The 17,884-nt window shown below is 44.4% G+C and overlaps 2 protein-coding genes across 2 annotated transcripts in view; one reads left to right on the top strand and one right to left on the bottom strand.

Moving 5' to 3' along the window:
- EIF2AK4 (eukaryotic translation initiation factor 2 alpha kinase 4) overlaps positions 1 to 3,235 on the bottom strand; it is a 39,254-nt gene extending 36,019 nt beyond the window's left edge. The window contains exon 1 of the mRNA XM_053382148.1: positions 3,065 to 3,235. Within this exon, the coding sequence (XP_053238123.1) occupies positions 3,065 to 3,226 (162 nt within the window). The 5' untranslated portion in view covers positions 3,227 to 3,235. The remainder of the gene's footprint in view (positions 1 to 3,064) is intronic.
- Positions 3,236 to 5,928: 2,693 nt separating this feature from the next.
- Positions 5,929 to 17,884, top strand: part of GPR176 (G protein-coupled receptor 176) — a 29,190-nt gene continuing 17,234 nt past the window's right edge. Inside the window, exon 1 of the mRNA XM_053382138.1 lies at positions 5,929 to 6,228. Coding sequence (XP_053238113.1) covers positions 6,009 to 6,228 — 220 coding nt within the window. The 5' untranslated portion in view covers positions 5,929 to 6,008. The remainder of the gene's footprint in view (positions 6,229 to 17,884) is intronic.

The following is a 17,884-nucleotide window of genomic DNA, read 5'->3' as shown; positions in this document are numbered from 1 at the left end:
CAGTGGATCAGGCTGTTCAACTATGTTCCTACCAGCATTTGTCCAATTGCCCTTCGTGTGTAGTGTGACCCAGAGACATAGGTAGAGCTTTAATTCCTCCTTCCCCAGTGTGAACAACAACAGAGAATTTGACAAAGCCCTCCTTTTAAAAAGTATGTAACAAAGGAAGGGCTCTGCTAATGCCTCCGCTCCAAAAAGGATGGAGTTAAAGAGCTCTTTTATCCAAGATGGATGGGTCAGAAAGCAGTGCCTGTGTTGTTAGATCTTCAGCCTTTGTTCAATGCAAATTATGGCCAGTTAAAAATTAGCTGCCAACCACAGATATATGTACGAAACCCAGAAGTAATTGAGCACGTCCATTTTCAAACGAGTCTCTGTTTCTGAACGGCTTCCGTTGCGCGTTTTTCAATTTTCTCAATGGAAACTGCAGACGGCCCTTTGCGCCTCGGTTTTCGAATGTTTCGGAAGCCAAATGGTGTTCCGGAACGGGTTACGTTCAAAAACTGAGGTACCACTGTACTCATGATATTATGTGGTCACATTATAGAAGAGCAAGGGAGTCCTTGACCTTATTATTGACTTGTGTAGGATTGTGTTTACTGCTGTCGCTCCCCAGTCTTGCATTCTCTCTGTCCACTACTGCATCAGCTCAGATATAATATTTTCAACTGGCTTCCTTACCAACAAACCTCCCTGTACTCATACAAGAGTCATTTCAGCAGAAAAAGTGGTTGGGACACTTCATAATCCAAATGTTTATGCCATAATAAATTTTAAGGTGCCACAAGACTCTTTGATAGTTTCTGCTACAAGAAATTAACACAGCTTTCGCTCTGGAAATTCTATAATCTGAGTATTTTAACTAATTTGTGGACTGAGCTGGGTACTACAGGTACAGATATACTCAGAGTCAAATGCCAAAGAAAGCAGCAAATTATGTTTAACTAGCAAAATGCCTGTGACTATAACAATCAGGATATAGAAGCTTACAGAGGAAGAATGAGCAATTCATCTCCCTCAGTACACCCCTGCAGAAACCCATAGTCAGTGAGAGATTCAGGTCACCCAGTGTTAGGGGGGGAGGGTACCTTCACTGCAACATTGCCCCTAATTACACCTCACTATTTTTACTCTTAAAAATGAAAAACACTGATATGCATGGAAGCAGCAAGAGGAGAACACTGTGGTGCAGGCTAAACCTTCTCCTCAATATCCCTAGTCATCAAGAATTAATTCTGCTCCTATCTGAAAAGCTCTGAATTCTGTTTCCTAGATACATTAAACTGCAACAAACCCTGTAAAAAATGTATTAAAATAGATTACCACTGTTTTCAAACAAGACTCCCAAAGTTTAACTTCAATTTGGGAGAACTTCGGGGGGGGGGGAACTATGCCGTTTGTGGGATGGAATATGGTTTCCTGACATACACATGTAATAGTAGTTTAATAACTTGGGTGTTTGCATTCAAGGAAAAGCATGAGCAGATTATGTTAAAAAGCACGTGTTTCAAGTGTCACACACAAACGTCATGGGGTTGGGAACATAGTCTTTGGGGAAACCAGCATGAATAATAACCCTTCTAATTATGCCTAACATAACAGCACACAAGAGAAATTATTAGTGTTCACTTTAGTACATACAAGATGCTTCACAGTTTAACAGGGGCACTTGGGAGGACCAGAAAATGGCAATTCCCTTGGATACTTATTATATCACTGCTCACTTGGGGAGAAAGCAAATGATGGCTAATAATAACCATATTTTGAGGTATCTCAGGCTGTGCACACTAGACATGTTTGCTTAACGTTATCAGTGTTGAGACACCAACAATGATATCCCTAGGCTGCATTCACAAGGCAGTCCTCCCCGCCCCCCGCCCCAGAGTAGTTACTCAAGGTTGAATTTCAGGAACAGGCAGGTTCCAAAAGCTGTTTTTCTCTGCACAACTTGTGAGATGCCAATCTGGATACAGCCCACCAACCCTGAATGATTGCCAACCAGGATTTCAATTAATTTCCTGCTTTTGCTGCCTGTCTGTGACAGTGACTATGCTTTCTAGATGACTGACATGTCTCCTAATGCACAAGAGCTCACCGATGAGACTACATTAAATTTGGTAAATCACAAATTGTGAAACTATGTGATAATCTGAGTTCTGTGAAGATTCTGAGAAAAACTCCAATACTGAACGTGTGGATACACTATGTGATGTGGCCAGACATCTCCAAAGCATAATTAGTCAAAAACTGTCATCTTATGGAACATTGATAAGGCAAGACGAGACAATAAACTCAGGGCTTGCAGTATTAACACGCATTATTTGCTAAACTATTTAAAGTGTTTCTAAGATTTAAGGCATAGCACTAATGGTCCAGAAGTTGTGACTGACTTTTGTTAGCCAGCTGAAATTTGTGGCTGCAAGTAATATAAAGAATAACAGGCCTCTAACAAAACAAGAAAACAACTGGGAAAGGGAGGCGGCTTGCTGGCAGATCACATGTTTTGCATGCAAGAGGCCCCAGGTTCAATTCCCAGGTATCCCCAGGTGGGAAAGATGGAGAGCTTTTGGCAACCAGCATAGTCGACACTGAGCTAGAGGGGACCAAGGATCTAACTTGACATAAGCCGACTTCCTCTGTTCCTAACCGTAAGCCTTCCATGATGACGCACACTTTGTGTTTACACTGCAATCATTAAAAGGTAAGGACGTGTCGCCTCCAACGCAACTGTTATGACCCGTTACCAATAAAATGAGTGATGCACAGTCAGAGGGAATTTCTGCCCTGCCCTTGGCATGCCTTCCGAAGCACACTGCAGGCGCTGGTTGCTTTTGCATTCAGAGGAACACGGATGTTAAGCTTCCCCGCGCATCGAAAAGTGAAGGCAGCAGCAGGGCCTCGGGTCTTAAAATACGGAACGGATGCCGAGTGCACCACCTTAGGAAACGCTACGAGGCAGCAAGTTCCGTGAGGCTGGTCAGGCAAAGGCCCTGCCTCTCGCCCCCCGCCCCGAGATGAGAAGCCGACCCTGCAGGCAACTGCCCGCGAGAGGCCAGCCTTTTACCTTCCACGGCTTGCCGTGGCGCAAGTCCTGGAAGTCCCGCCCGTAGATAGATTCCAGCACTTGCAGCTCGTTCTCCTGGCGAAGCTGGTAGCTCTCGGGCTGCTCCGGGGACGCCTCGGCAGCCTCCCCCCGCGGCTGCCACAGGCCCCTCACCTGGGCCATGTCCGCTCGGGGAGGCGGAAAGCGAAGCCCCCCCCCCCCAGCCCCAGGGAGGCCGCCTGCACTTCGCCGAGCCAGGCCGCAGCCGCCGCGGTGGGCGGAACCGCGCGGCCTGCTATTCCCGCCCTGCTTTGCAGGCCCCACCAAACACCGCGGCTGCCCGTTGCGGCACCGCGAGAGGAAGCTCGGGGAAGGCGCTGCTGGGTCGAGGCCCGGAGTTACCCCGCCGGCCCCACCTCCCGTTGCAGTTTGCAAAACGAAACTAAGGGCTTCCTTCATAGCCCTTCTTCAGGTCTCTGCTCTGCACAGCCCAGTAACAATCATGCAAATAAAGAAATCATCGCCTTTCTCGGACTACACTGCCATCCTCCATAACCACTGGCCCTTGTTCATTAGGGGAGTGGTAGTCCAGTATTTGGAAGGTACCAGGTTGGAGAAGACAGCTCTTGATTGATTCGAGGGAAGGGTTGGGGACCCATCATCCCAGGAACCCACCTCCTCATTTCTGAATAGCATACGGGTTCATTGTCATTTAGTACACATTTCTAACGAAAAAGTATTTCCCTTTATTAAATTAACATTTTAATGCAATAGTCATTGCAGATCTTTCAACCACTAAGCATGTCGTAACTAAAGTGGGAAAATAAATGATGGCGTTATATGGCAGCTACTGAAATTTCTTTTGATTTTAAAAAAGCCCCATAGAAAACTAAATTAAAGTTGCCTGGCTTAAATTATTTTCTAAGACTTAAGATATTTCATTTTCCCCAGTGTAAATATTTCTAGATTATATTATTATTATTCTATATACAGTATTCCCATACAAATGTTATGAATGCACGATAGTTTCACATTATTTCAGAGAGCTACCATTTTAATTCCTTCATATTAGATTTGCCCCACTTTGTGACACAAAGGTCAGTGTACATTTTGCATGACTTAGCTCTGGACATTATTGGATGGTGCTGATCATCTTGGTTCATTTAAATTTGGCTTCTTGACCATCTTTGGGACAGAAACTGGTAGTCATCCTCCTGAATGATCTATGCCAGGAGTAACAGAGGAGTGCACCTCTACTGATTCTCTGGGACCTCCTCATTAAGCATGGTTTCCTTCTCAGCTGCCTGTTTGAGATGTGAATGGAGTCATTGTTCTTCAGCAGTTCTGACATATCACTTTTGCAAAGCTAGATGGTTGCTTGGGAACTTATAGCACGATAATGAAATCCTGATAGCTCAGAATATATCTAATGGAGTTTTAAGAATGAAATACCCATCAGCGCTTGAACCCTAGAGTAGGGACAAAGATACAGCAAAAAGCAGTTCACATTTTAAACTAGGAGAGAAACAGCAGCGATCGATAATTTTCTAGTTAGAGTTAGCTGGATTCTAGGGTGCAGTTGGAGAAGGGGAGCTGCACGAGGTATTTGGGTATCTGCTATGTTATAGGGGTTCTTGTTTGCTTCCACTATGTTATGCAGGCATATCTGGAAACAAAACAAACCTTCCAAGTCATATTAAGTATCCAGTGCTCTCATCCAAAGGAAAACTTCAGGGCTATCCGTAGCCCCTCTATTCATTCAGAGAACAATATACTGTTGGAAAAGTCTGAGAGTTTTCTAGTTGTAGTTGGAGGTACATGCTGCTAGTAGTCAGTTGCAAAAATAAAACTGTGGAGGTCCATATCCACATTAGACGACGCATTACCTATTTTGCAAGTGCAATATTTAAAAGGTTTTTGGTGTACGTGTTTTGCAAGGGGGGGTTAGTCCAGAAAGTGTGAAGTAGTCTAAGACACCTGTATTGTATTTAAACACACAAACCCCTCCTTTTGATAAAACCAACTAAATGTAACGTTATGAATTACATATCCCTCCCTTTTCACGTGCAGTGCTATTTAAGGAACTTGCAAAAACTTTCTGAATTCTGAAGACGATCCCCCCGCCCTTGGCTTTTCCTCAGACATTGACCTGACAGCTCCCAAAAAGCAAGATGGCTGCCACACACATACACAAAAACAAACCTGCCCCTCCCCTACCACAGCTGAGCGTCACATGACCCGCTCTCTCTTTCTGGCTCTCTCTATGAAAAACGGCAGCGAGGAGCCCGGGCGGCCGCGCTCACAGCAAACGAGGCAGACGAGAGTTGCTCGCTGCTCATTCTGCAGCCTGTCGAACGGCGCAGATAGGGAGCTATGCCAATGCAAAAGGAGGCCGCGTTCACCCAAGCGCTATTCGTTCCGAAGAGAACTGTGGCATAATTCAAATGAGAAACAACATCCCCACATGGGAGTTTGGGGCTTGCTGAGCACCCAAACGGCACCTGCCTGTGAGGATGCCTAAGGCAGAGAGATGCCGCTTCCCTGTGCAAAGATGTGAACGCGAAGCAAAACCTTGGCACTGGAAGGCGCAACACCAACTGGGTTAGAGCTGGTGTTTCCCTTTTGGATGCAAGCGCGATCCCCGGAGCAGGAGCATGGCGCGCATGTCGCTCGGGCTTATGTTGGTGACACGCTGAGGATGGACAGGGGCAAAGGCAGATGGGGCAAGTGCGGAGCTACAAGCAGCTTCGTTTCTCCTCTTCCCCATCGCGCCGTGAAGGCAGCCCCTTGCTAAGACACCGGGCATGAAAAGCGAGACGCGCTTCTTCCCCCGGTCCAGCAATCCAGCGGCGATCCAATGGAGCAGCCTGCCGGGCGGACGGCCGCGTGCTTCCTTCGGTGAGGAGCGCTGGACCCGCGTGGGGGGCTTGCTAGGTAAGGCGGCCCACGAAAGAGACCCCTCGCCATGGGGTCCAACGCCAGCTGGGCTTCCGTCAACGCGAGCGAGCGCGGGCCCTACCACGCTGTCGCCAGCGCTTTGAACGCGTCCAGGGCGCAGATCGCGGGGATCGACAGAAGCGCCCACGGCAACGGGACTTCGCAAGGGGAGGCATATCGGGACGAGCAAACCTACCGACATTTTACCACCGCGGTGCAAGTTATCATCTTTATAGGCTCTCTGCTAGGTAAGCAAAAACCACAGAGGCAGGTGGTTGGTTTTTCCTGGCTTGGGCTTCTTTTCTACCTTGGTGCGCAGGGGATGACGCCAGAACCAAAGCTAACCAAAACAGAATTACTGGGGCTTTTCCTTTAGCAAACCAGCAGGAAGGACAATTCTGCTTTGTTGCATTATCTCTTAAGATAAAAACATTGGGTGCTGCACTTTCAGCCGCCTTGTGCCCCCTCAGGGAAAAAGGCCGAGGTATAAGAAATATATAACAATAGTAATAAACTTTAGGCGTGTGACAAGTTGGTATTGATTGAATATGTGTCAGTTTTCCTTGACGTAAGCACATGTGTGTGGGTTTTTTTGAGAATAATTTTTTTAAGAACGCAAACCGAAGAAGAAATATGTTTGTGTGCTCTTGGTTCTTCAGTACAAAGGAATACTTTATTGTGATAATGTTTGGGACAATTATATAAGTGCACCTTTACGTTAAACAAAATGCTCTACTTTGCGTTGTACAAAATAGCTTGTTGAACCTCAACCCTGTCCCTCCCCCTGTAAGGTTGTGCAAAAATGGGTTTGAATGTTTTCACTGAAATAAGAAACATAATTGGGTAAAACAATGGGTAAGGCCTACAGTTGCAGAATTCAACTTTTTAAGTTCACTCAAAGGCAGTTGGATTTAAGCTGGCTAACGTTGTGTAGAATTACAGCCTAAATCTTTGCAAGTCCAGTACTTTTTGGTACTTTTGGAGGGATGTAGGTTGAGGGATAATGGCTTCTCAAGACTACCCCTGTGGTTTCAACAGGAGAATCCCTGTTCAAAGTCAACCTGCTACACCAGTCTCATGTACTATAGCTCCACTAGAGAGAAATTTAGGGGCAGCAGCAGACTGACTCTTGCGTTAAGATGATCTTCCCCAATGAACATCTATGTGGCTCTGATTATCTCTTATGAGGTCAGGGGAAAGTGGGTGGCTGGAATTTCCTCCCGCCCCTAGCCCCCATGAGTGTTTATAATTGACTGTACTGATAATGTGTTTAGCAACGTGTACGCTCTGCGGGAGCATCCTAGACACACCCTTAGGTATTGAGTGCCATTTCTCTCTCCATGCAGCGCCACCCTTCTGCATACTAAATATTAAATATGTGCGAGCCACTTGGGAACACCTATTTTGGTATATGGAGATCTCTTGCTGAATAATGACCTCCCTCCTCCCCATGAACATTTTAAAATCCTGTGGATATTGTAGATTAATTGAACTGGCTCCTGAAGAATGCCACAGTTTCTTCGTTTTTAGGTAATATTTGGAGCAAACCATTGTATTTACTTTTTTATTTAAGGTGTAAGTTTATGCAAACATCCAAAACTTTTTTTTTTTACTCTCTAATGCAGTTATTTGGAGTTTTCACAGATTTTCAAACCAAAATAAATATTGTGGATTGTGAATTTATAAAAAACTGTTTTACTGACTGGTACAGTGGACCCTCTGGGTATGAACTTAATTCATTCTGGGGGTCCGTATGTACCCCGAAAAGTCCACACCTAGAGGCACCATGTCTGCGCATGCGTGTGGCGCGATAGAGCGTTTCTGCACATGTGCGTGGTGCGCAGAGCGTTTCGCGTGTGTGTTGACAACCCAGAATTATACACTTCCGGTTTGCTGTGTTCACAACCCAAAAGTTATGTTACCCGAAGGTAATGTAACCCGAGGGTCCACTGTACTGTATAAGTTGGATTCCTTCATATTGTTACATGCCACCCCAATCTCTGAGCATGATTCCAGGGGTACCAGGCGTGCTTACCAGGGTTTGTGTTTCCTTTTGGACAATTGTAGAGATGGAAAAGCTTTAGAAAAGAGTAACCAAAATGATCTAGGGGTCAGAGCAACTCCGTTGTGAGGAAAGCTTATGGCATTTGCGATTTTTTTAGTTTAGAGAAAAGGTGACATGATAGAAATTTAGCATGGCATGGAGAAAGTAGATTAAGAAAAGTTTTCTCTCTCTCTTTCATAACACTAGAACTCGTGGACTTCCAATGAAGCTGAATTCTAGAAGATTCAAGACAGATAAAATAAAAGTACTTTTTCACGTAGCACATAGTTAAACTGGGGAACTTGCTGCCACAGGAGGCATTGATGGCTACCAATTTGGATGGCTTAAAAAGAGAATTGGACAGATTCTTGGGGGATAAGGATATAAGTGGCTACTAGCCATGATGGCTATGCTCTGCCTCCATGTTGGGAGGCAGTAATACTTCTGAAAAACCATTGCTGGAAGCTATAGGAGAGGAGACAGTGTTTGTGGATTTCCCACAGGCATTTGGTTAACTACTATGAGGATAGGATGCTGGACTAGATGGGCCATTGGCCTGATCTAGCAGGCTTTTCCTATGCCCCCCCCCGACAATATTTTTGGGGCCACATGCCAGTGCTAGCCAGGGCTAGAGGCAGTGAGTGGTGCAGTTAATGTAAATTTTACCTTGTAGTTTGGATAGTTTTTACACATACTCACAGAACCCTCTCTATTCTTGATCCAGGCAAGAAAGAGACATCATCAGAGTTTTGTACCATTATCTGTAAAAGGGCACATTGAGGTGGTGAATGATTGCAGGCTATGCTAAATATTCTGGTTGCTCTGAGACCATTGCAAGGCTCACATTGGTCAAGGGTCATATTGGTTTTCGAGCATAACGTCACACAAGAAGGTCGTGTGGCATCTTAAAAAGACAAACAAATTTGTTGTCCTGCAAGCTTCCTTCATCTGATGACGCAGGCTCTTGCCAACGAAAGGTCGCGCCACAATAAATTTGTAAGACATTCATGTGCCAAAAGGTAGTGCTGGTTTTGCTGCAAGAGACTGTTATGAACACTCATCTAGAATTTCTCATTTTAGTTGACTTATTATGTTGCTGTTTCATATAATCTCCATTCATTTTGCTAAATGTTTTTTTTTTTATTCAAATGATTAACTAATTAATGTGGCCCTGAGTGCAATATGTGAGCGAGTGTTCTGGTTCTGTTTCCTTTTTCTTGAACTTCTGGTTCCTGTACCGAGAACAAGACCCGAGCATGCTTAAGACCAGCTATGTATTTTACCCTAATTTTCTCCCTTGCTTTGTTCAAGAGAGTCACATTGATACAGAATTCCACTCTGAACTCTCTGGCTTAATCTATACTGAATACTACATTAATAGAATCATAGAATTGTGGAGTTGGAATGTACCCCAAGGGTCTTCTAGTCAAACCCCCTTCATAGCCACATAATTCAGATTATAACATGATTTTTAACGAGCTTTGTCGCTAGCTTCCTCACTAACTAGTTAAGAACATAGGAATTGCCTAGATAAGATCAGGGACTGGCTGAGATAAAGATCCATTTCCATCACTCTCAAAGCGTCTTGCTGAAGAAAATCCTGAATAACAAAAAACTTCTTTTGATTCTCTAGATTAGAAGCATCTATTGTGAAAGACAATCTAAAGGAAGTGGGGATTAAAGAAAGGAATTCTGCGATCTTTCCTGGCTTTCTGTTGCTATGGGAACACTTTCCTCATGTGCTTCACCAGAGATGTCCTGTCCAATATTCTATTGAAAGGCACTTCTGAATTGTATTCACTCATTAATGAAAGGATGGCCAAGAAAGAACCTCCTTTTGACAATAAAAATGTGCAGAATTTAATGCCATGTATATAAGAATTATGTGTCAGTGTCTAATGCAGTAATAACTATGTGCTTCTGGATTACGCATGGTAATCATTAACACCACTGTGGGGCAGTCATGGCATATGAGGATGCAGGAATATGATTAAATTTGCTGTCTTATAGAGGAAAAGAGAAGGAAGTAGGCATTTAGTCTGCGCTATGTACATTCCTGGAAGTCCAGTAATGGAGCTGGCCAAAATACAGAATTATCAAGAAAGAAGAATGGAGGCAAGATGGCTAGGAATGTAATTATTCTCCCTGATATATCAGGAAACAGCCACACAGATTTATTGTTTGTTGACCTCTAGTAGTGTAGTAGTTGAAAACCTAAGCTATGAGCTGAGAAGGTCTGGGCCATTTCCAGCTTTTGAGTTCTCCAGCCACAGTTAATATAAAAATGACAACAAAACAAAACAAAAATCAACTAAGGTACCCAGAAAAACACATATTTTGAAATTCTTATTTACTTAAGAATTGCTTCTCTAGCTGAAGTCACATTTTGGTCAAATGCACATAAAAACAAATTGCAAAACTTATCAAATGCCTAAAAAGTAACAAGTGTCTCAATTTGAGTCCTCCTTGAGGATGAGGCCCAGGTTACATAACTCTTCTGTCCTGCCCTCTTATTGCCCCTGGAGCCGAGATGTCTTTTGTTTAGATACTATGGGTTATATCCAGAGTAGTACTAGGTAACCTGGATCTCCACCTGTGCAACAGGATATCTTCTCTTCTCCCCCCACATGTCCCCTAAATCTGTTCTGGGTTTCCCCTCAACCCTCTGGAGCAAATTTGGGTAGGGGAGCAGGGTGCACACACGGGGAGGAGACGGGCGAGATATTATTGCAGAACCTGGAATCCTTGTCTTAATGGAACGAATGTATTGCATATTGCCCCAACTCTGTAAAAACCATATGTGGGAGAAATAACCTAGGTTGCTCCCACACCAGCTATTTCCTTTTGAATCAACATTGATGATTGAAGACTTTGCCCAGGAAACAGCTAATGGAAACAGGCAAGGGAAGCAGGAGCTGCTTTGAAATTAAGGCAAGCAGTGCAGAGAGGTACCGCCTCCTCCTACCAGGTAACTCATAAGCCTTTTGTCAGTCTATATAAACAGTGGTGCTATAACTGTATTTTCAAAGTGAGACTTCTCCCCCACAAAGGATATTGAAAAATACAAAAACAAATAAACGGGAAACACCAAAATGCAACTGCTATATCTATATTCCCCATATTAACTGAGCAAACTAACTTTGTCTAGATGCCTGAGGAAGGATGGGTAGGTGGAAGAGGGTTGCAGAAAAGGGCAGAGGAGACAGGAGGCAGCTGAGGCCAAGGAGAGAAGAGGCTCTCATCACAGTGCTCAGGGCTAGTCCAAAATGCTTTGCTGCCTGACTCATGTTCACCCCCAGTCAAGGGACATGCAAAATACCTATGTTGGCCAAGTTATTTTGGAACCCAAGGAAGAAGCTCCCACAACCTTTAAAAAATAAATAAATCATTTGCTGCCCTTTCATGACACTAAAAACTGGCTGCCTGAGACAACCTCACTCTGTCCAATGGTAGGGCCAGCCCTGGGTAAGATGAAGGTGGGGTTGTATGCTTTGGAATGGGTGACACCAGAGTACTAGAGAGGTTAGGTTACTGGATAAAGTTTGCAGTGGCCTGAAAAGCAGAGACTAATTGGGGTGGGAGTGGGGACATAAAGTTGAAGGAAGGAGACAGGAAGGAGAAAGTGTGACTGGGGCAAAACTACATGTTGGGCCCATAGACAGGGTGGCCTGTACACAATTGGTAGGAAGGAAGAGGGCAGGGAAGGGTATAGGGTTGCTAGGTCTACAAGAGCCTTTTCCAACCTGGTGCTCTTCAGCAGTTCTTTATTCTAACACCTATTGGTCCCAGCAGTCCAAATCAGCTGGAGGGCATCAGATTGGGGACAGCTGCTTTAGAGTCCAGACCCTGGTGGGAATTCTGTCAATTCAGGCTTCAGCGTTGTGATCTAGCAACCCTGAAGGCCAAGAAACAATGTTTTCTTTCTCACCCCTAGAATTTCACAATACTGATTTGACTTTCTGTCCATAGTCAGAAAAAGTGTAAAAATAATCCATCAAATCATACGAATACCCAGCTACAGGACTGGAACATTCACAGGTAAACCAAAATGCTTGTTTACAAAGCTATTGTACTGCCAACCTTACTATATGCCTCTGAAACATGGACCACTTATAAACGCCATCTCCAGCTCCTGGAAAGATTCCATCAGCGGTGTCTCTGAAAATTTTTACACATCACTTGGGAAGACAGGCGAACTAATATCAGTATACTAGAAGAAGCAAAGATCACCAGTGTTGAAGCAATGATTCTTCAACATCCTCTTCGTTGGACTGGTCATGTTGTGCGGATGCCTGATGATCGTCTTCCAAAGCAACTACTCTATTCTGAACTTAAAAATGAAAAGCGCAATGCTGGTGGTCAACAAAAGAGGTTTAAAGACTGTCTCAAGGCAAATCTAAAAAAAATGTAGTATAAGCACTGACAACTGGGAAACACTGGCCTGCGAGTGCTCCAGTTGGAGAACAGCCTTTACTAAAGGCTTTGAAGACATTTGAACTCAGGACGCAAGGGAGAAACGTGCTAAGAGGAAGGCACGCTTGGCAAATCCACACCGTGATCAACTCCCGCCCGGAAACCAATATCCCCACTGTGGAAGGATGTGTGGATCCAGAATTGGCCTCCACAGTCACTTACGGACTCACTTTTAAAACCGTGTTTATGGAAGACAGTCTTACTTGGCTACAAGTGATCGCCAAAGAAGAAGACAGGCTTTGAATCTTCCATGTGATTTTTAATATCTGGCAACTTAAGCTTTTCTTCCAGTCGTATTCCTAGCCTTGTTTCCAGTGTAACTGATTTCTACTGAGCATGATACAGATAGAGGCCCAGAATAAAAGAATCTATACAGGTCAGCATAATTTTGTCTCAGCTAAGAAGAACTGGTGACAGATACCTTACTTAAGCCGCAGTTGACATATTTTGGTTTTCACTTTCCTGCCAACAGCTGCGATACCTGAGGCCATATAGTTTTTCTTGCCAGAGGCTATTTTTGTGTGAAAACTAGTTTCTCTGATAATAGAAATAGAGCTTGGGCGTTCCTTGTGAGAATTACAAACTGTCTTCCAAAGCACTTATGTGGAAGTTATTTCAGAAGCAATGGGAATTGCTTCCAATTAAAAAATACTAAAATTGGGATGTCAATTGTGTGACAACCCTTCAGATATTTGAAGACTGCTCTGTCTTCTTTTCTCCAGGGTAAACATACTCAGCTCCCTCAACTGTTCCTCATAAGGCTTGGTTTCCAGACCCTTTATCATCTTAGTTACTCTCCTCTGCTCATGTTCCAGATTGTCAATATCCTTTCTCAAACTGCAGTGTCCAGAACTGGACACAGTACTCCAGGTGAGGCCTGACCAAGGCATATTAGAGAGGTACTATTACTTCTCTTCTACATTATACTTCTGTTGATGCAGCTTACAAAGTCTCCTAGATAATTTCTACATATACTGCTGTCAAGCCTGGTGTCCCCCATCCTATATTTGTGCATCTGATTATACCTGTGTAAGTGCAGAACCTTGCATTTGCCTCTGCTGAAATTCATTTTGTTAGTTTGGACCCTGTTCACCAGTCTGAATCCTGAATCTATCTTTGGAGGTATTAGCTACCCCTCTCAGTTTGGTGTCGTCTGCAAATTTGATGAGCGTCCCCTCATTTCCTCAGTTCAAGCCGTTTATAAAGACATTGAACAACAATGGCCCAGGGTTAAACCCTGTCACTTTTTTCCAGGATGAGGAGGAAGCATTGGTGAGCACTCTTTGGGTTTGTATTTGCATGGTACCAGTATGCAGGTCAAACAGCAACGGGGGTGGGACGTGGGGATTTAGATCAGGAAAATGGTATTGGGAAGTGGGATTAGCACTCCTTTTCTCAGCACCTTTTGCCTCAACCCATTAATGTCTCTCGGGAGTTCTGAACTATTTTTTAAAAGGTGAGATCCTAATTATGGATCTCCTATGTTGTACAGTGGTACCTTGGTTTACAACCATAATCTGTTCCGGAGGTTCGTTTGTAAACCCAAACAGGTTGTAACCCAAGGGGCGCTTTCGCCAATGGGGCCTCCAAAATAAATTTGTTCGTAATCCCCCCCCCCCAAAAAATGGGTTGTAATCCCAAAAAAAGGTTGCAAACCGGGACACACACTTCTGGGTTTGACATGTTTGTAAACCAAAACGTATGCAAACCAAGGTACCACTGTATTTAGTTTGGCTAGTAGAAATTCCACCCAAATGCTCAAGGGACTGGAGTTGTGTCCATTTGTCCTGCGATTTATCGGTTTCTCTTTTGTCCCAAGCCTTTCCCTGAGAAAATTCACTGCTTACTGCTGAATCAGAACAAAAATTAATTCGCAGAAAACCTGATAGCGGGTTTTCCTGGGCAAAGTGGTGGGACAAAAGAAAAACCTCTTGGACTCCTAGAAATCACAGGACAAATTGAGTGTGGATGAGCCCTGAGCAGGGTTCTCCTGCCTGGATGAAGTGAAACATTGCAGTCAGATAGCACACCGTGCCCCCTAGTGGGAATCTGCTGCTCAGCTCTGCAATCCTTCATTCACCATTAGTTTGCTGAGCAGTGGGGATTGCAGATTGTGCCAGGTCAGGGACTCAGATCAGTCAACCCATCAAACTTCCAAGGACTGCTCTGGGCAACTGTCCAGCCTTACTAGGCTATGCAAAATGTAGAAAATATTGCAAAATACTAATCTCCTTCAAATGGCATGGCGTGCTGACCCTCTAACGTTGTTGTCCTTTAACCCAGAGGTTTTCAACCTTTTTGAGTCCACGGCTCCCTTGACCAACTACAGTCTTTCTGTGGCACCCCTGTGGGGCTCAGGAGCCCAGTTATGTCACCCCTTTGCCTGCAGAGCTGGCAGCCTCCCAGCCTTTTTTGAACACCCTCCCTTGTGGAGTTTTCCCTCAGCCTCCTCTCCCCTCTCCTTGGGAGTCCTCTGATAGCCGCTACTGCCGCCCCTGGTGACTGAGCTGTCTTCCCTGCCCCAAAGAGAGATGCCTCCTCACGCCTGGGGCCTGGGAAGAGGAAGCTCCCCGCCTTAGTTACCCAACGGAGACTGGGCAAAGGTGAATGTGAGGCTAGAACCTTACGCTGGGTGGCAGCACTGGGTGCTACTGGGCCTGCATGGCAGAAAGGCTCTCCTTCAGCACCGGGCACTCAGCTCATAGGCAGGCCTTACACACAGAAAGCACAAGAAAGGCCAGTGCAGCGTCTGTCTGCCTGGCCTCCCACTTATCTGTCCATTCCTAACAGCAAAGGCTGGCTAACTGGCTGGCTGGGCTTCCTCACACACTAGCTTGCTTACTCTGAGGCTGCCTCAGCTCCTGGCAACCAGCAGCCCTGGCAGGCCCCAGAGGCACCATTTGCCTAAGGAGCTTGTAGCCAGGGCTGCTGCAACAAACAGCCATGCAAGCCTTTGGGAGGCAGAAACATGAAACGGTATCAGAGGAGGGAGGGAAGGAAAGAGAAATGGAGGCCAGTGTTGCCCGCGGCACCCCTGACCATCATTCAAGGCACCCCAGGGTGCCATGGCACACTGGTTGAAAACTACTGCTTTAACCTTTAGGACATTTTGTTTGTTTTTTCTGTGCCTTTTGCATGCAGCAAATTATGTGTAATGAGTCTTAACCACAGTGTAATACAGGATCGTTGCAGAGACAATGTATGGCAGGCAGCAGTCACGAATACCACATTTTAGTAGTCAATAGGGAGCTCTAAATGATAGCAGAGTGCTTTCTCAAAACAGAGCATCAAAAAAGCATCATTGAGAATTGTAAAGATTATGGATTGATCTCACTGTGTCTGAAAGCATTGCCTATTATGATTTTCCAAATACCTTTTATTTAATTTCTCTTAACTTCATGGAAATCAGACTGATGGCATAGAACAATATTCGACTTCCTCATTTATCCTCAAAAGAAATCTGCCACATAGGGCATTGTTTGTCCCATTTGGGAACAGGACTATATAGATAAAAGCAAATTGGATTTGTATTAGCTGCCCATATGAATCATTTTTGCCATAATAAACTGCACTGTTTAGAAGGATATTAAATGCTGGCATGAATTATTGAGGTGAATAATCTGCTCTGAAGCTTGCCAAAACTGGTTTATGGGTGGAAATTTGCTATGAGATATTTGCAAACTGTCTCATATATTGGTGAGCATTTAGGGACATAGGAAGCTGCCTTATACGGAGTCCATTTAGCTCAGTATTGTCCGTGCTGACTAGCAGTAGCTTTCCAGATGTTTAGACAGAGAGTCTTTTCCTACCTAGTGATGCTATGGATTGAATCTGAGACCTTTTGGTTGTAAAGCAGATGCTATGCTGCTGAGATAGTGCAGTATATAGCAAATAACTAAAGAGTGATCTTGTATCACCCTCCCCATCCTTCTGTGGTAGGAAAAGTAACAGAAAACTACAGTGGAAAGTGCAGGATAACCACCACTTGATGGTGATGTCATCTATCCTCCGTGCACATTTTGTGAAAACAAATCAGGACGATTGCTAAATATACGCTTGCTTTGGGGGTGATTTGTGTCTCAGCATGGAGCATATTTCATTTGCTGCAGGGGTGCTGCTAAAGTGGCTTCCCTGTGGCAAGCCTTTCTCTGTTTCGGCAATGACGTTCACAAATACTTGCAAAACAACTTGCTCCGTCACTTTGAGAATTTCTCTGTCCCCAATCCGCATTCCCAGGAACAGCTGGGAGACTGAGGTATGTCAAGACTCGTGGCTTAATAAGTGGGCAGCTGCATATTCGCAGACATTACAGTAGGTTCATGGACCATGTGCCATGGAAAGACCTTTTTTTTGCCACATCCCCATGCAGATCCCACCTGATGCCCTCAGTTATACAATCTGTTCCACTTGGCCCATAGCAGTATTAGAGACAATGAGTTCAGCTATGTTACCTGTTTTGTGCTTCACTGCCTTTTCCCCATTATCTCTACCAGTGGGCAATGAAGGAATCTGTTCAGGCTGATTTGACTTTGCATGGAGTTCTACGCTTCTGAAACCAATTTCCCTCTGTGGTTTCCAGTTCTAAAACACATAGTGGATGTCCCTTTGTTTCCTCCTTCCTACCACTGCCACACAATAGTTTTGACATTGAGTGGGGCTGTTGTTGACTTTTGCTGTGTTGTTATTGCTTAATGGTGTCTGATGAAATATGAAACATTGCTAAGAAATTATGTATCTTAGCCATGGAAATTCAGCTTCCTAGTTCATATAATTCAGACATTTAAAGTGCAAATCAAATCAATTATGTCTGTGGACAGGACGCGTAGGGGAGACGGACAGAGCTAATATTTCCTGGAGATAACATCTTGAATGAATTAGAAAATGTGCACATATTCTTTATGATGTGTACCAAATTTCTGTACTTGGGTATTGGGGTAAGGGGGTAGATCTGATTTTGGTTCTTAAGGCTGCAGTCATTAACACAATAATAAGAGGCTCAATAGTAAGTTCCACTGAATTTAGACAAATTTACTTCTGAGTGTAAATGCTTAGCATTTCACTGTGAGAAATCCAGTCTTCTACCTCTATTTTCTTTTGCAGAATTCTACGGCTTCAACACACCTCACCCTGATATCCATGCTAGAATTCTGTGGTCCACATGAATATGCTAAAATCTCTTTGGATGTTAGCATATTCCATGCAAAACCCTGTAGCTGCTCATCGCTACACTGCTGCAGCAAAACCTAATTGGCAAGGAGACACTCCAAGCCTACGGGGCCCCAGTTTGCATCTAAGGGCAGTTGCTCCTGACATGAATGGCACCCCAAGTACTATATTAGGTGTGTTCATGCTGCTGTGTTCATGGATGTCTGACTCTGAGCCACACA

Source organism: Podarcis raffonei, chromosome 1, assembly GCF_027172205.1.
Source record: "Podarcis raffonei isolate rPodRaf1 chromosome 1, rPodRaf1.pri, whole genome shotgun sequence".
NCBI lineage: Eukaryota > Metazoa > Chordata > Lepidosauria > Squamata > Lacertidae > Podarcis > Podarcis raffonei.
The sequence above is the reverse complement of the archived record's forward strand: the minus strand, read 5'-3'. Positions and strand labels throughout refer to the sequence as shown.